Consider the following 16470-nt stretch of genomic DNA (forward strand, 5'->3'; position numbering starts at 1 on the left):
GAATTATTTAATATGAGTTGATAACTAAAGAGCAGAAGGTTTTAAATCATCAGCAAAATATTAGCGGGGTGGACCGGTTTACCACAAGCAGTGGTAGAGGCTGCACCAATTGAATGAAAGCTGGCAAAACACTGAAGGACAAGAATTTTAACGGGGCCACAGGACTGGCGTAAAACGCTTGAGTAATAGGTAATGCCCAGTGCTTGCGTCTCGAGGACTCGTACTGGGGAATATATATCCACCGTCAGCCAATAACTTTGCCGTGTAAGCAGGCCAACAAACCATGAATGCTAAACACATCAGCACTCGACGGGCTTTTCAAACTGAGTTGTGGGTTCTGTCAACCACGCCTTATAAAACATCAGCCTTCTGCAGTACTGAGGGAGCGTCGTACCTGTGTGAGAGCTCTATACTGTAGGTCTCTGTACAAACTTCCTGCCCTGGCCTCATTCCCATTCTAAGTTTTCCTTATCTAAATATTTATTCACCTTTCCCCGTTAGGCATTATTTACACAAAAAGATTCCTCTTAACCTTTCCCTTCATTCCTCTGGTGTCGGGGTTAATTCTAAGCCCTCCTCTTCTCCAGTGTGTTGGAGAGTGAACCATTACCATTGTTTCCATCCTGCACCACAGACCCTGGATCATTGTGTGAGCCTTGTCGGCCATGCCATTTCAATCCCATATCTATAACACGCCACCTTACATCCCCAATACACAAATACACGTAATTTATTATTCTTAATAATTTATTACTATTCTCTAGCCATTGTGCATCCAAGTGTAGTAGAAACTACATCACATAGGAGGAGATTAAATCATTAAAGTTTAATGTTAGTGCAATGCTACTAGATAGATACAGCTCTAGATTAGAGAGTTAGATATAGCTCTTAGATATAGCTGATAGGGCCAACGGAATCAAGGGATATGGGGAGAAAGCAGGAACGGGGTACTGATTTTGGATGATCAGCCATGATCGTAATTGCAGCAGCTAAGCAAGGTTTTTGAGCCGTTGGTTATGAACTGAACCCCTTGGCTGGTTTGGTATTCCAGATACAGATGTACCACAATGCCAGGTTTTATATTTCTGACATTTGGAAGGTGAATTTCTCAGATGGCGGTGCTGGCTCGAAGGGCCGAATGGCCTACTCCTGCACCTATTGTCTATGTTTCTATCTCAGTGTTGGACGTGAGACTCAATGACCAGTGAAGACCAAGGAGTTGAACTGATTTGGGACAGAGGATGTAAATGTGGTTAGAGCTTCTTGCTCGAGTGGAATGCCAACTAAATCACAGACCAGATGGTCTAAAGGACTGGTTTTTACTTCCATTCATTACTTTTATTATAGTTTATTATTTTTATTATCATCACAAGTACTGTATGTATAGCATGTATAGTGATACTTGTACTGAACAAGTATCGGTAGTAAGGAAGGCAAATTCAATGCCAGCATTTATGTCAAGAGGACTGGAATACAAAAACAGAGATGTAATGATGAGGCTCTACAAGGCGCTGGTCAGGCCGCATTTGGAGTACTGTGAGCAGATTTGGGCCCCATATCTGAGGAAGGATGTGCTGGCTCTGGAGAGGGTCCAGAGGACGTTTACAAGAATGATTCCAGAAATGATTCCAGAAATATGGTGAGCACTTGACAGCAATCGGTCTGTACTCGCTGGAGTTTAGAAGATTGAGGGGGGACCTCATTGGAACGTACAGAATAATGAAAGACATAGATAGAGTGGATGTGGAAAGGATGTTTCCACTGGTGGGAGAGTCCAGGACCAGAGGTCATAGCCTCAGAATTAAAGGGCGTTCTTTTAGAAAGGAGGTGATGAGGAACTTCTTTAGTCAGAGGGGAGTTAATTGTTGTACTTCGTGGTCCGATATCTGTTATACCTTTGTTATGACTCTGGACGGACCACAAGTACACGTGTTTAAAAGGATAGAATGCTGGAGCTTAAATCCAGGCTGTTTATTCCACGGCCACCTGGAACCAGAGTGACCACCAAATCACCTCATTCTCTTATGTACACGTTACTACACAGGTAAACAAAGTAGTCCTTGTGATACAACAAAGTAGTCCTTGCAATATCACAACATTAATCTGTGAAACATTGCCACAGAGGGCTGTGGAGGCCAAGTCCGTGGATATTTTGTAAGGCAGAGATAGACAAATTCTTGATTAGGACGGGTGTCAAGGGTTATGGGGAGAAGGCAGGAAAATGAGATTAGGAGGCAGAGATTAGCCATGATTGAATGTCGGAGTAGACTTGATGGTCCCAGTGGCTTAATTCTGCTCCTATCACTTCATATGAGAGGAATATGAGAGGTATAAAAGTCTGATAACAGCAAGGAAGAAGCTGTTCTTGATTCTAATGGTATGTGCATTCAAGCTTTTGTATGGTCTGCCTCACGGGAGAGGGGAGAAGAGAAAATGACTGGAGAGATTCATACAGCTTGGAAACAGCCCCTTCAGCACAACTCATCCATGCCGACCAAGCTAGTCCCATTTGCCCATATTTGGCCTATATCCCTCTAAACCTTTTCTATCCATGCGCCTGCCCAAGTGACTTTTAAATGTTGTTAATGTGCCTGCCTCAACAACTTCACTCACCCACAGAGTGAAATGGTTACCCCTCAGGTTCCTAATAAATCTTTCCCACTTCACCTTAAATCAATGTCCGCTGGTTCTTCATTCCCCTACTCTGGGTAAAAGGTTCTGTGCCTTCACCCTATCAATACCCCGCATGATTTTATGCACCACTATAAGATCCTGGCCTCAGCCTCCTGCACTCCAAGGAATAAAGTCTTAGTTTGCCCAGCCTCTCCCAAAAGCCCTTGAGTCCAGACAACATCCTTGTAAATCCTCTCTGCACTCTTTCCAGCTTAATGACTTCCTTCCTGTAGCAGAGTGCCCACAAATGAACACAAGACTCCAAATGCGGCCTCACCAACGTCTTGTACAACTGTAACATAATGTCCCAACGTCTGTACTCAATATCTAAAGGATGAAGGACAGTGTACCAAAAATCATTAATAATTGTCCTTAATAATGTTGGCTGCTTTCACGAGGCACAGATTGTAGGGGGGAATTACTGGACATGATTGGGATTGCACTGTGAGCCAACAGAAACTCAATGGGATGAATGGCCTCCTTCTGTGGCACAAGGAAATATGGAAATTCATGTACATGCCTCAGTTTAATTTTTGTAATCCATTAAACTATCATTCTTGTTAATATCTATTCACAAAATGCTGGAGTAACTCAGCAGGTCAGGCAGCATCTCGGGAGAGAAGGAATGGGTGACGTTTCGGGTCGAGACCCTTCTTCAGACCCTCCTTCTTGTTAATATCTAGTTTGACAATAACCAACCTGCACGTGTGTACTTTATTTGTTTTATCTTCTCCTGGGTGACTATATCGTGCAGCACTTCAAGTAAGTTACAATAAGTCGTTGTAAAAGCTTCTTAAATAGGTAACATGTCACTGCTTTCATTGAGATGCCCCTGAGACTGTTGCTGGGCCAAGGTCATTACTTCACTCCACGATCCGTTGGAGAGTTTTCTGCCCTGTGGGCCGTGGGTTAACGTTGAGGAAATCCCAGTACAAGCAGCACCTTGTGGGACCCCCTCAGTCAAGGCATGCAGGGAATAAGACCGTGAGTAGTAAGTTCAAGCGAGAGTGCAGAGGAAATGCTTTTACCCTGAGAATAGCAGGAATGTGAAGCTTGGCAGCTTGCAGAGTGGTTGGGCGGAAGATGCGAAGAAGAGGGAATTGCATGGGCATGTGGGCAGGGTAGGTGAAGTGCCGCAGTGGAGGAGCGAATCTGTTGGGTCATGAGTCCTCTTCCAGTGCTTGGGAATTCATGCAAAATAATGATCCTCTGCCCAGAACCCTTCTCTGAAGGGTCTCGACCCGAAACGTCACCCATTCTTTCTCTCCAGAGATGCTGCCTGTCCCACTGAGTTACTCCAACTTTTTGTGTCTATCAACCCTTCTCTGTTAATAGCTCACAGGCACTCTGCAGCTTCTGCTTATTCTTTCATGTCCGTCATCCATGTTTCAAATGTCACATCACTGTCATCGTCCGTCGTGAAAAGGGCGCAAGCTACCGGCGACAATCAGCGGGAGCCATCACTTGTACGGTAGATGATGGTGGTAGCAGAATTAGCTTCCAGTTTCCAGCCACTAAATTCTACCTACATCCCCTGGCTGAGGGTCATCTGCAACCACCCTCACAGCCACCGTACTATCACCAAACTGCCGCAGATCCTCCCCAGGTTACCAGTGTTCCCAACCCTGAGAACTGTTCATAAAAGGAATGGTGACACTCTGCTGTCTCGAACCAGGCTTGAGTCTGAGCCAGGCTTGTAACCATGCAATCCTACCTCTCACCCACAGACAGCGTGAACCCCCAGCCCGCCTGCCTGCAACAAACTCCGGTGGTACATTTTAAAGAAGTGCTGCTTAATGTTTCTCCTGTAATTAAAAGCAGCTTATCTAACACCAGTGCACTCGCCTCTGTTTTTATCTGGTGCTGATTTTGAATCCACACAAGGGATACCCGACTGACAAGACCGGCAGTCATTACTACCCCTAATTTACCACCCCTAATTTACCTTCAGGTTGACTGGCTTATGAAGACACCTGAAAGTTCAGTTAAGTGTCAACCAATGTTCTGTGTGTCTGGAGTTAAGTATGGGCCAGACCAGGAAAAGATGGCACAATTTCCTGAGGTATTTCAGCTAATCATATGTTTTATTTTACAACGTTCCTGCAGTTCTACCATCACTTGGCTTTTCTGGAGTATTTAATTGGTTGAACTTTTAATTCCCAGATATAGGATTGGTTTTGAACGTGTGGTCCCAGATAAATGGTTCACGGGTCAACGCTACTAACTATAATTCAACGGTAATACCACATTCCAAGACAAAAGCGGCACGGTGGCGCAGCGGTTAGTTGCTGCCTTACAGCGCCAGAGACCCGGGTTCAATCCTGACTACGGGTGCCGTCTGTACGGAGTTTGTACGTTCTCCCCGTGACCTGCATGGGTTTTCCACGGGTGCTCCAGTTTCCTCCCACACTCCAAAGAAGTACAGGTTTGTAAGTTAATTGGCTTATTTAGTTTGGTAAAGTTGTAAATTTTCCATAGCGTTTTGTAGGATTGTGCGTGGATGGTATGGACTCGGTGGCCAAAGGGCCTGTTTCCATGCTATATCTCTAAGCTAAACTAAACATTGTTTCAGGTCGTGATGAACTCTTTATGACACTGAGGCACCTATTGCCTCTTGGGTCCTTTAACATCATGGACGGCATCTGGCTTTGCGTAAGACTGAAAGAAAGCTGTGAATTCAATGACTAAACAAAATGAAAGGAAGAAATTGAAGTACGGTAGAGCATTTGATAAAACAGTGGAAACATTTTATTTTATAAATGCTTTCTGTAATTACAAATGTGATATTGTTAACACAAAGGAACACAGTTTGAAATATGTCTTGAGTTCGATTTACAGAAGGTTTTATATTCAACCATTTGAGTGTTGTGGTGTTATACTTCCTCAATAATGTCTTAATAGATAACAAATAACTTTATGCTTATCCACATCCCTATATGTTTCAAACCTGCGATTTCTGCTAATACGCATTCCCTGATGGATAAATTGAAAGAGAATCTTAAGTGAGTTCCAAAGTAGAGCGGGCAGATTCAAGAAACCCGTCAAAAACGTCTGCTCCAAAGCTGTGTTCAGGTCTCTTCAGGGAGTCATGTATTGACAATGCAGTGTCGACAGAGCTGGCACGTTGAACACATTCTCAGTGACTACCACACCCTCCCTCACACTTCCCGACTAAAAGGGAAGGATATATCAGCAATTGCAATAGGAAAGTAGCCTCTTATGAAATGATCCAACAACTCCCATCACCCATAGAGATCTGGAGTCAGCTCCCACTGAGAAACAAAACCTTTTTACAAATAAAAGACCGACTCAAAATGCTGCAGTAACTCAGCACATCAGGCTGGACCCTTCTTCAGACCTGACCCGAAACGTCACTTATCCATTTTCTCCAGTGATGCTGCCTGACCTGCAAAGTTACTCCAGCATCTTGACTCTACCTTTTGTATAACCCTGCGTCTGCAGTTCCTTTTGATAACATTTCTGCAAATGAAGATTGGAGTAAAGAAATAAAAACACAGGCGGACCATAATAAATTGTTATTTTGACATGAATCCAACTTTTGGAACTCTTCAGGTCAAAGATTGGTTAAAAGAACTTTCTGATGAAGGATGAACGATGTTCGACCTGAAATGTTAACTCTGTTTCTCTACCTATAAGTGCTGCCTGACCTACTGAGAATTTCCAGCATTTTATGCTGGTGTTTCAGGTTTTCAATATTTGCAGATTTTCTTTTATTTTGGCGCAGAGATGCTTCATATGACTAATTAAAAAGGTATAAAAACATTAAAATGGGTCTTCTGCAAGAGTAATGCTCAAAGTCTTGACGCAAAAGACAATTTTCCTGGGGTTTTGCACAGTCTAATACTGGAAGATCCATCATTCCGGTTGTCTGCAAGAATGTGAGGCAAATCAATATTATCGCAAGAGTTCTCGGAAGCCAGCGAGATTTATGGATCGCATTCAATTTAGCAAATACCATTGCATTTGGGGTGAGGGGGAGGGTTGCATGGGAGGCAAGTCGGCCAGGATTGCCCCTTATCCACTGGGTGGTGCAATTGTAATCTGGCAACATCTCATGTGGCAGCTTCCTTTGGGAATGGCTCCTCCATGCGGAGAGGTTAACTAACAATCCAGTCATGCATATCCCCATCAACGGGCTTGCACTGAGGGCAGCTTCTCCATGCCAGATATCAGGTCTACCTACCATGCACTCTCCCCCTCATTTACCCATCTTATTTGCTGCTTTGCTAACGATGAAGAAGCATTTTAAGCTGGAGAGGGACGCGGTGATTAACGCAATGGCATCTTCAAGAGGGGGGGGGAATGGGGGAGGTTGTCCAGTGCTGGTGCAAGAAGACAGGGACGTTCTCATCGCCAGGGTGAGCTGGTGCTTAGCTCTCATTCAGTCGATGGTTCCAAGCCAAAGGGGTGCGGGTGGGTGTGAGGACAACCTTGTTTTGTTTCAGAGGGTGTGAGCATGGGGTCCGGCCTGTCAATGTCCCAAGCACGGATATCATCCACTGGGGATGCACAGGAGCTCAGAATTAAGTCTCCAGCAGACCGAGAAGCAGGGGAAACCAGTCACTGCAAGAGTGGCTGCACTTGGAACTAAGCTATCAAAATTCATTTTGCTACGTAGTTAGCTAGTGGTTTTTGTTTAAGGTTCATGCCTTCAAATTGCAGGTCTCAATTTAAGACTCTGTGGGAGGATCTAGGAGGTAGGCCAGGGAAGTGAGGATGGAAGGCAGGGAGTGAATTGGCCATTTTGAGCTCATGGTGCACTGTGATCAGGGAGGCACTGGCTCGCTTCATCTAGATACACAAAGCTCCTTCCCGTGACTCGTTCCTGTGACCACAATGCTTCACAAGCCATAGCCATTGCATTGAAAAGAGGGGGGAGGATTCCTGACTAATAGGACAGTCCGTCCTGGAGAGCAAGTCCCAGGTAGATGTTGTGCTAGACGCAGGCCAGCAGTGCCAGCAGGGATAACAAGATTGCATTGGTGCCCTGGGCAACCCACGCGCCATTGTCACAGGGCAAGGTGTTGAGGTTGGTACAGTGGTCCCGGTTCTGGCCAATGCAGGCCGCGTACGCCATCACGTGCGGGATGTAGTTCTGCTCGTGCACGCTGTGGAAGAGGTGGGCCATCGGGCCTTTGGCAAATATGGCCACATCTTCCCCTCCGTGAGTTTCGTGCCTCAACGGCACGGCCGACTGCGACTGGTAATGGTTCTCATCTGTCGAGTGGCAGCGGGGGAGGGGGAGATGGAGTGGTGGGTTGAGCACAGAGGGGAGAATGGGGAGGGGAGAGAGGGAGCGAGTGAGGGAGAAAGGAAAACGAGAAGGCACGGCGGGCAAGGGATGAAAGCCAAAAGGGAGAAGAGAACAACAGGAAGGGAAGAGAAAGAGAAGCAGGCAACAAAAGGGTGAGAGAGCAAGGGTGTAAATGAAAGGGGAATGAGGAGGAAGAACGAGCGGAGGGCAGAGAGGGGAAAGGGAAGGGATTTGGGGAGGAGGGAGACAGAGGGAGAGAAGAGAAGGTATAAAAAAAAACAACAAAAAAAACTGTTAGAATAAATATCCTCCTGAATTGGTAAACATGCATCACCTGCTGGATGTAATGTGGCAGCTGTGTGGTCTTGTGGACCAGATTCATTTATTGCACTTTCAACGGCAAGATTAGGGGTGGCACGCTGGCACAGCAGTAGAGTTGCTGCTTTACAGTGCCAGATGCCCGTGTCTGATCCTGACTATGGGTGCTGTCTGCGTGGAGTTTGTGCGTTCTGCCCGTAACCACGTGGGTTTTCCCCGGGTGCTCCGGTTTCCTCCCGCACTTTAAAGACTTACAGTTTTGTTGCTTAATTGGTTTCAATAAAGATTGTAAATCATCCTTAGTGTGTAGGTAGTACAAGGTGATTTCAACCTTCTTTGCTCCAGAGAAAACGGTCCCAGCTTACCCAAGCCTAGCCTATAACACAAGCTCTCTAGTCCAAGCAACATCATTCTGCACCACACCATCCTTTCTTTGCTTTCTATTACATGGCGATCAGAACTGCACACGACATTCAAGGTGCAGTCTCACCAATGCTTTGCACAGCTGCGATGTGCCATCCCAATTCTAGTACTCAATGTGTAGGAAAGAACAGCAGCTGCTGGTTTAAATCAAAGACAGACACAAAATGCTGGAGTAACTCTGCGGGTCAGGCAGCATCTCTGGAGAGAAGGAATGGGTGACGTTTCGGGTCGAGACCCTTCTTCAGTCTGAAACGTCACCCGTTCCTTCTCTCCAGGGATGCTGCCTGTCCCGCTGAATTACTCCAGCATTTTGTGTCTATCTTCTATTACTCAATGGTCTGTTTGATAAATCATGTGTACCATGTGCATTTTTCATCTGGTTATCTAACTACATTAACCCTTTCAGGGAACTATGTCGTTGTACCTCTAAGTCTCTCTGTCATACAACATTCCCCAGGTACCTGTCATTTACAGTGTAAATCCTGCCTGGTTTAACTTACCTATAGGTATCACTCATGCTTGCCTGAGGCAAATTTCATCTGCCATTCGTTTGCCCACTTTCCCAGTTGATCCAGATCCTGTCCAAACCTTAGACAACCTCTTCACCATCCACCACACCACCAATCTCGGTGTCATCTGCAATCTTACTAATCATGTCACTGCACATTCAGTCTCATGTTTCTCAGTCTCCTAGTTACTGTTCAACTATTTGATGCTTTTTAAACGATCCTCCCAGTCCATCTTTACCAACCTGCCCCATTTTCCAACGTCATTTGTTGCATTTAATTTTAAGGCGCTGTTCCGCTGTTTTATTGTTCTGAAAAATTATATCATATTATGATCGCTCTTCCCCCATAGCCTCTAAAATTATAAGACAATTAATTATCCGCATCTCATTGCATAATTGGGTTAGTTATCTCTGTAACTGACTGTAAAGCATGCTAGTCTATCTAATTTTAATATTGTAAATAACTGAGAAGACAAATGCAATTCCAGATCCAGGAATTTGATATATCTTTTAGTTTAGTTTAGTTTAGTTTAGTTTAGTTGTGAGATACAGCGTGGAAACAGGCCCTTTGGCTCACCGAGTCTGCGCCGACCAGCGATCCCCGCGCATTAACACTATCCTACACACACTAGGGACAATATTACGATTATACAAAGCCAATTAGCCTACAAACCTGTACGTCTTTGGAGTGTGGATGGAAACCTGAGCACCCGGAGAAAACCACACAGGTCATGAGAAAAACATACAAACTCCGTACAGACAAGCACCTGTATTCAGGATCGAACCCGGGTCTCTGGCGCTGTAGGGTAGCAACTCTACCACTGCGCCACCGTGGATCCAGTTAACATTTCACAGAGGGATATCGGGTAAAAACATGTTACAAGAAAGAACTCCCAAATACAATAAATTTATCTCATTTCCCAGCCAGGACCGTTCCAAAACTTACTGATTTCACTAGTTGAAACATTTGGCCTCTCTCCATTTTCGATGGCATAGCCAGGTCCATTTCCGTAGAGTATCGAGGTGAATGGCTTGTTGTCCACATCACTGAAGTACGGAGCAAGGCCTGGAAGACAAAATAAAAGGGTCTGAGAAAGTGGCACCCACTAGCACATCATGTTTCCTCAGCTCCCAGCACTCACGATCAATGATGTCAATGCGCGTCATTTCACTGATAATTCAGGTCTCATGGGCCTCACTAATATGTGCTAGTCCACCTGTGTGGCAGGCTCAAAGTATTACACCACCTGCTTTACAGGCCCCATCTGTCACTGTGATCCATAATGCAGACTCCAATTGTTCCATCAATTGTAATACAGTCCCCTCGAGTCAATGTGTCTCTGCTTAGTTCAGTTCAGTGTCACGTGTACTGAGGTACAGTGAAAAGCTTATGTTGCGTGCTGTGCCATCCATGGTGCACAGGATAAATGGGACAAGATGAATAACATTTAATGCAAGTCAAAGACCAGCACAGTTCTATCAAAGATAGTCCGAGGGTCTCCAATGAGATACATAGGACTGCTCTCTAGTTGTTAGTAGGATGGTTCAGTTGCCTGATAACAGTTGGGAAGAAACTGTCCCTGAATCTGGATGTGTGCGTTTTCCCACTACACTAACCTTTGCATGCTGGGAGAGGGGAGAAGAGGGAGTGGCTGGGGAGCGACTCGTCCTTGATTATGCTGCTGGCCTTGCCGAGGCAGCACAAGGTGTAAATGGAATCAATGGAAGGGGGGTGTGGGGAGGGGGGAGGGGGTTGGATTGTGTGAAGGTCTAGGCTTCATCCACAATTCTCTGCAGATTCTCACGGTCTTGGATGGAGCTGTTCCCAAACCATGCTGTGATGCATCCTGGGTTACACACCAAATTGATTAAAACCATATGTAACAAACCCTACAGAGGAACACAACCCCACATCACAAGCAGCACAGGCCCCGAGTCACATTGTTAGTGTTTCAGGACATTAGAAACATAGAAACATAGAAAATAGGTGCAGGAGTAGGCCCTTCGAGCCAGCACCACAATTCAATATGATCACGGCTGATCATCCTGAATCAGTACCTGAATCAGTACCCCGTTCCTGCTTTCTCCCCATATCCCTTGATTCCGTTAGCCCAAAGAGCTAAATCTAACTCTCTCTCGAATACATCCAGTGAATTGGTCTCCACTGCCTTCCATGGCAGAGAATTCCACAGAATCACAAATTACAAAGATTAAACTTCAGAAACTACAAATCTTCAGTTTCCTCCCACACTTCAAAGACGTACAGGTATGTAGGTTAATTGGCTTGGTGTTTGTGTAAATTGTCCCCAGTGTGTGTAGGATAGAGTTAATGTGCGGGGGTCGCTGGTCGGTGTGAACTCGGTGGGCCGTAGAGCCTGTTTCCGCGCTGTATCTCTAAAACTAAAAAACTAAAACTAAAAAAACGCCACAGCCTTGTCTGCTTGAGAGAAGGAAATTGCTTTTGCTCAATGCACGCAGATCTAAAAACATTTCATGGCCGAGCAATAACACAGCCTTGGAAGTGTAAACATTGTTTTAACGGCGGAAACTCTGGCCAATTTGCAGACATTGGATCCCAAAAGCAGCACCAGGATGGGTTGAAGAATGTACATTGATTAGGGCTCTGGGAAATCACCCTTGCACCTCTTATACATCGGCGAGACCAAGCGTAGACAGGGCGATCGTTTCGCTGAACACCTTCGCTCAGTCCGCCTGAACCGACCTGATCTCCCGGTTGCCAAACACTTTGATTCCCCTTCCCATTCCCACACAGTCCTTTCTGTCCTAGGTCTCCTCCATTGTCAGAGTGAGGCCAAACACAAATTCGAGGAACAGCACCTCATATTTTGTTTGGGCAGCTTCCAGACCAGTGGTATGAATATTGATTTCTCTAACGTCAAGTAACCCCGGCATTCCCTCTCTCTCTATCCCTCCCCCACCCAAGTCGCACCAGCTTCTCCTTTTCACCCAACAAACAGCTAACAATGGCCTGTCTCTTTTATCATCGTTACTTTTTTGCATATCTTTCACTCATTGTTCTTTATCTCTCCACATCATCGTCTATATCTCTTGTTTCCCTTATTCCTAACTAGTCTGAAGAAGGGTCTCGAGCCGAAACGTTACCCAATCCTTCTCTCCAGAGATGCTGCCTGTCCCGCTGAGTTACCCCAGCTTTGTGTGTCTATCTTAGATTTAAACCAGCATCTGCAATTCCTTCCTATACACTTATTTGAGTTGTTCCCCTCGCAGCATCTACAGTATAGGATTTAAATGGTCTCACTTCAACCCACTGTCTGAGAGTCAATGTCATTATAGTGTCAACTCTTTGCTCCTATAGTTAAAGGTCAAATGGTTTTGGTGCTCTAGCTGTTGTTATGGGACTTGAATCCAAGACCTTCTGCTGTGTCTTGTTGATTTCTTACAAATATAAATGTATTATGACCAGCAGGGGACCAAAATACCCACGTGGTCACGGCGTGAACGTACACACTCCGTACAGACAGCACACACAGTCAGGATTGAACCCGGCTCTCTGGCGCTGTAAGGCAGCAACTCTACCGCTGCACCACAGAGCCGTGTTCAAAGTGTCCATCCAAAAGTGGTCGCAATGCTTAATAACGCTCCAATATTTAGCATCACTAAACATTGGGGTCTGTCTCACTGTTCTCCATTTCACCCGTTCCACTGCCCGCATCTTTTTCAGACCACAAAACAGTGGACTAAATGTGAAATAGGATGCCTTCAAAGCAACAGAGCATGAGGAGATGGAGTGGTGATGCTTGAGTTCAGACAGTTGGCTCGGCTGGTTTGGTTGTCAGCTGGGGTGCAGCTGGTTTGGAGGCTGTGGAGTGGGACCAGTGGTGACTCAAGGCTCAGAGGGCAAGATCATTGGGTGAGAGGGGCAAGGACAAGAGGCAAGCGATGGAGCTCAGTGAGATTCTTGCACAGATACTCCCGACAAAGGCCTGGCTGTGTGACAGTCGCCAATGGTGGGGTACGTCCCTGGGCCATGCTCTAACAACACTCATGCTGGGAAGCAGATCGTGGAATTTCTCCAATGATGAAAAGTGACTCCGAATTGATTGTTATCATGTTCCTTCCCCTTGTAAAAAATGCATTTCGAAAACCATGGCTATGATATAATTGGCATTCTGCGATTATATCTCCCGCTAAGACTCTTCACATCTCTCCTTGTGTACACAGTGAATGCTTTTTTGGCCTCTTTCCCGTTGTTTTTTGGCACCGGTTGTAGCAGGAATATTTTGAGTGTTACCAGGACTAGACATCTGAGACTGCTCTCTTCCCGGGGCTTCAATCTCTGGCTCTGGGCCTACAGAGTACCATCATAAAAACATGAAATATTTAACTTTGATGTGAATTTTAACCCCTGAAAGCTTCCCAATCCAAAGCAAATGATCTGTTCCACCACCTTGCACCCTTTGAAAAAAAGTTGCAATAATGGAGCTAAAATGCCTGGGGCACCAGACATGGATGTTGGACCAACATGGGAGTAGCCTAGACCTGGACTTGTATTCGCTCCATATACATTCACAGCAGCCCAACTAGTCCTTTGCTGCCCTGCATGTCCAAAGGATAACCAAGCCTTGCTACCTTGCTGTAGAATTAGGCCATTCGCCCCATTGAGTCTACTCCGCCATTCAATCATGGTTGATCTATCTCTCCCTCCTATCCCCATTCTCCTGCCTTCTCCCCATAACCTCTGACACCTGTACTAATCAAGAATCTATCCATCTCTGCCTGAAAAATATCCACTGACGGGCTCCACGGTCTTCTATGGCAAAGAATTCCACAGATTCACCACCCACTGACTAAAGACATTTATCCTCATCTCCTTCCTAAAAGAACGTCCTTTGATTCTGAGGCTTTGACCTCTGGTCCTACACTCTCCCGCTAGTGAAAACATCCTCTCCACATCCAAGCTTTTCACTATTCTGTATATTTCAATTAGGTCCCCCCTCATTCTTCTAAACTCCAGCGAGTGCAGGCCCAGTGCCGACAAACGCTCATCATACGTTAACCTACTCATTCCTGGGATCATTCCTGTAAACCTCCTCTGGACCCTCTCCAGAGTCAGCACATCCTTCTAGTGGGAGAGGTCCATGAGGGCAACTGCAAATGCTGGTTTATACTGAAGATAGACACAAAATGCTGCAGTAACTCAGCGGGTCAGGCAGCATCTCTGGGGAAAAGGAATAGGTGACCTTTCGAGTCAGCGCCCTTCTTCAGAATCAAGTCTGAAGAAGGGTTCCGACCCGAAACCTCACCTACACTTTTTCCCCAGTAATGCTGCCAGACCCGCTGAGTTAAACCAGCGTTTTGTGTCTATCTTCCATGAAGTGCAACCTGTCCTCCATTTATGGATTCTGAGCTCATGTTCCCAGATCACCCTGACTGCCTTCTGACAATCCATTCTCTGAAAAGCCTGTTCCACTTTCTAATCGAGTTCGACATTTGAACTAAATGAGTTGGACTTACGTAATCCAGAATTTGAAAAAGCATGTTAATATAATAAATGTATTTTTAAAACATTCAACTGATAAATGTCACTCTATACCCATTAATATTAATTAAAGACAAAAAATAACAAATGACTCAGGTCGTTGCCATTACTATGTGTGAGATGGGTCAAGCATGGCTGATGTAAGTCCCCAGACAAGGTACAAGGTGGGTCTAAGCCTTCAACTCACTGAGACTGTCAACTAGTGAGGAGGGCTTGAGAAGTGAGGAGGGAGAAGCAGTGGGCAAGGACTCCTGTGCTGCGTGTGTGTGTGTGCGTGTGCGTGTGCGTGTGCGTGTGTGCGCATGTACTTGTACATAACATAAGGTCATAAGTAATAGGACCAGAATTAGGCCATTCGGCCCACCAAGTCTACTCTGCCATTCAATCATGTCTGGTCTATCTCTCCCTCTTAACCCCATTCTCCTGCCTTCTCCCCAAAACCCCAGACACCCATACTAATCAAGAATCTATCTATCTCTGATTTTAAAATATCCATTGACTTGGATACATGCACATGTATGTTGTGTGTGCGCATGTGTGGGTGCACGCATGTTTGTGTATGAGTACGTGTGTTTGTGTTGCTGCAGCCATGTTTGTTCTGTGTCCGTGCATGTGTGAGCACGCGCACACACAACATACCTGTGCATGTATCCAAATCAATGGATATTTTAAGATCAGAGATAGATAGATTCTTGATTAGTATGGTTGTATGTGTGCACATGTTTGCATGTGAGCATCTGTGACTGGTTGTTTATATATGCTTGTGTGCGTGTGTGTGTTTGTTTATGTCTGCTTCACATGCTATGGGAAGGCAGGAAAATGGGATTAGGAGGCAGAGCTCAGCCACGATTGAATGACGGAGTGGACTCGATGGGCCGAATGGCCTAATTCTACTCCTATAGCTTGTGACCTTGTCATCAACTACAATGCCCATCCACTGCAGCCATCCCTGCAATCAATAGCCTTCACTCTGTTCCCTATAAACCTGTCATCCGCAACTCTGTTGTGAATAACTCAACACCAGATTGCCTTCACCCATTACACTTCTGCTTGCTCACCAACGCTGAATGACATTTAACCAAAACCTTGATTTTAAAACTGTTATCTCCCTAGTTTTCAAATCCTTTCGTGGATCTTGCCCTTCCATTTCTTTACAATCTATTTCTCCAAGATACTGGTCTTCTTGCAATTCTAGCCTCTTGTATATCTCCACAGCCCCCGTGACTCATCATATTTACTCGCTCCATCATCAATGACCATGACTCTGGCTGCCAAGACTCCATTTAACATTCTCCTCCAAAACCGCACCACATTTCGTCCTTGTAACCAATCTCTTTAGCCGAGTGTTGAGTCATTAGTCCTTTTTTGGCAAAGCTTATCTGGACAGCTGCAAACGTACTGATCAAGATGGCTGCAAAATAGTAACTGTTTTCATTACCCGATGAAGAAACCTGCTCCTGAAACGATAATTGTTTCACTTTCCCGAAGAGTTACTGTCGCCGACATTTTAGAACAAACTTAGTTGCATTGATTAATATTGACATTTCAAATCAGTGAGGGCCAACTTGAATCGAGGTAGCAGTTAGATAACATTGGTGATGGAAATTTGCAGGTAATGAGTATCTTGTGCGCATAAGATCATAAGACATAGGAGCAGAATCAAGCCATTCGGTCTATCGAGTCTGCTCCGCCATTCAACCATGGTTGATCTATTTTTCCCTCTCAACTCCATTCTCCTGTCTTCTTCTCGTA

At 45.3% G+C, this 16470-nt stretch overlaps 1 protein-coding gene across 2 annotated transcripts in view; it reads right to left on the reverse strand.

The window, feature by feature from the left end:
• Positions 1-5439: 5439 nt before the first annotated feature.
• The window catches only part of LOC144607929 (alkaline phosphatase-like), a 68448-nt gene continuing 57417 nt past the window's right edge, over positions 5440-16470 (reverse strand). For both annotated transcript variants that reach the window (XM_078425071.1, XM_078425072.1), the window contains exons 12-13: positions 10144-10263; positions 5440-7911 (exon numbers count right to left, since the gene is read on the reverse strand). In XM_078425071.1, coding sequence (XP_078281197.1) covers positions 7631-7911; positions 10144-10263 — 401 coding nt within the window. In that variant the 3' untranslated portion in view covers positions 5440-7630. The remainder of the gene's footprint in view (positions 7912-10143; positions 10264-16470) is intronic.

The sequence above is a fragment of the Rhinoraja longicauda genome, chromosome 30 (genome assembly GCF_053455715.1).
Source record: "Rhinoraja longicauda isolate Sanriku21f chromosome 30, sRhiLon1.1, whole genome shotgun sequence".
NCBI classification, from domain to species: domain Eukaryota; kingdom Metazoa; phylum Chordata; class Chondrichthyes; order Rajiformes; family Arhynchobatidae; genus Rhinoraja; species Rhinoraja longicauda.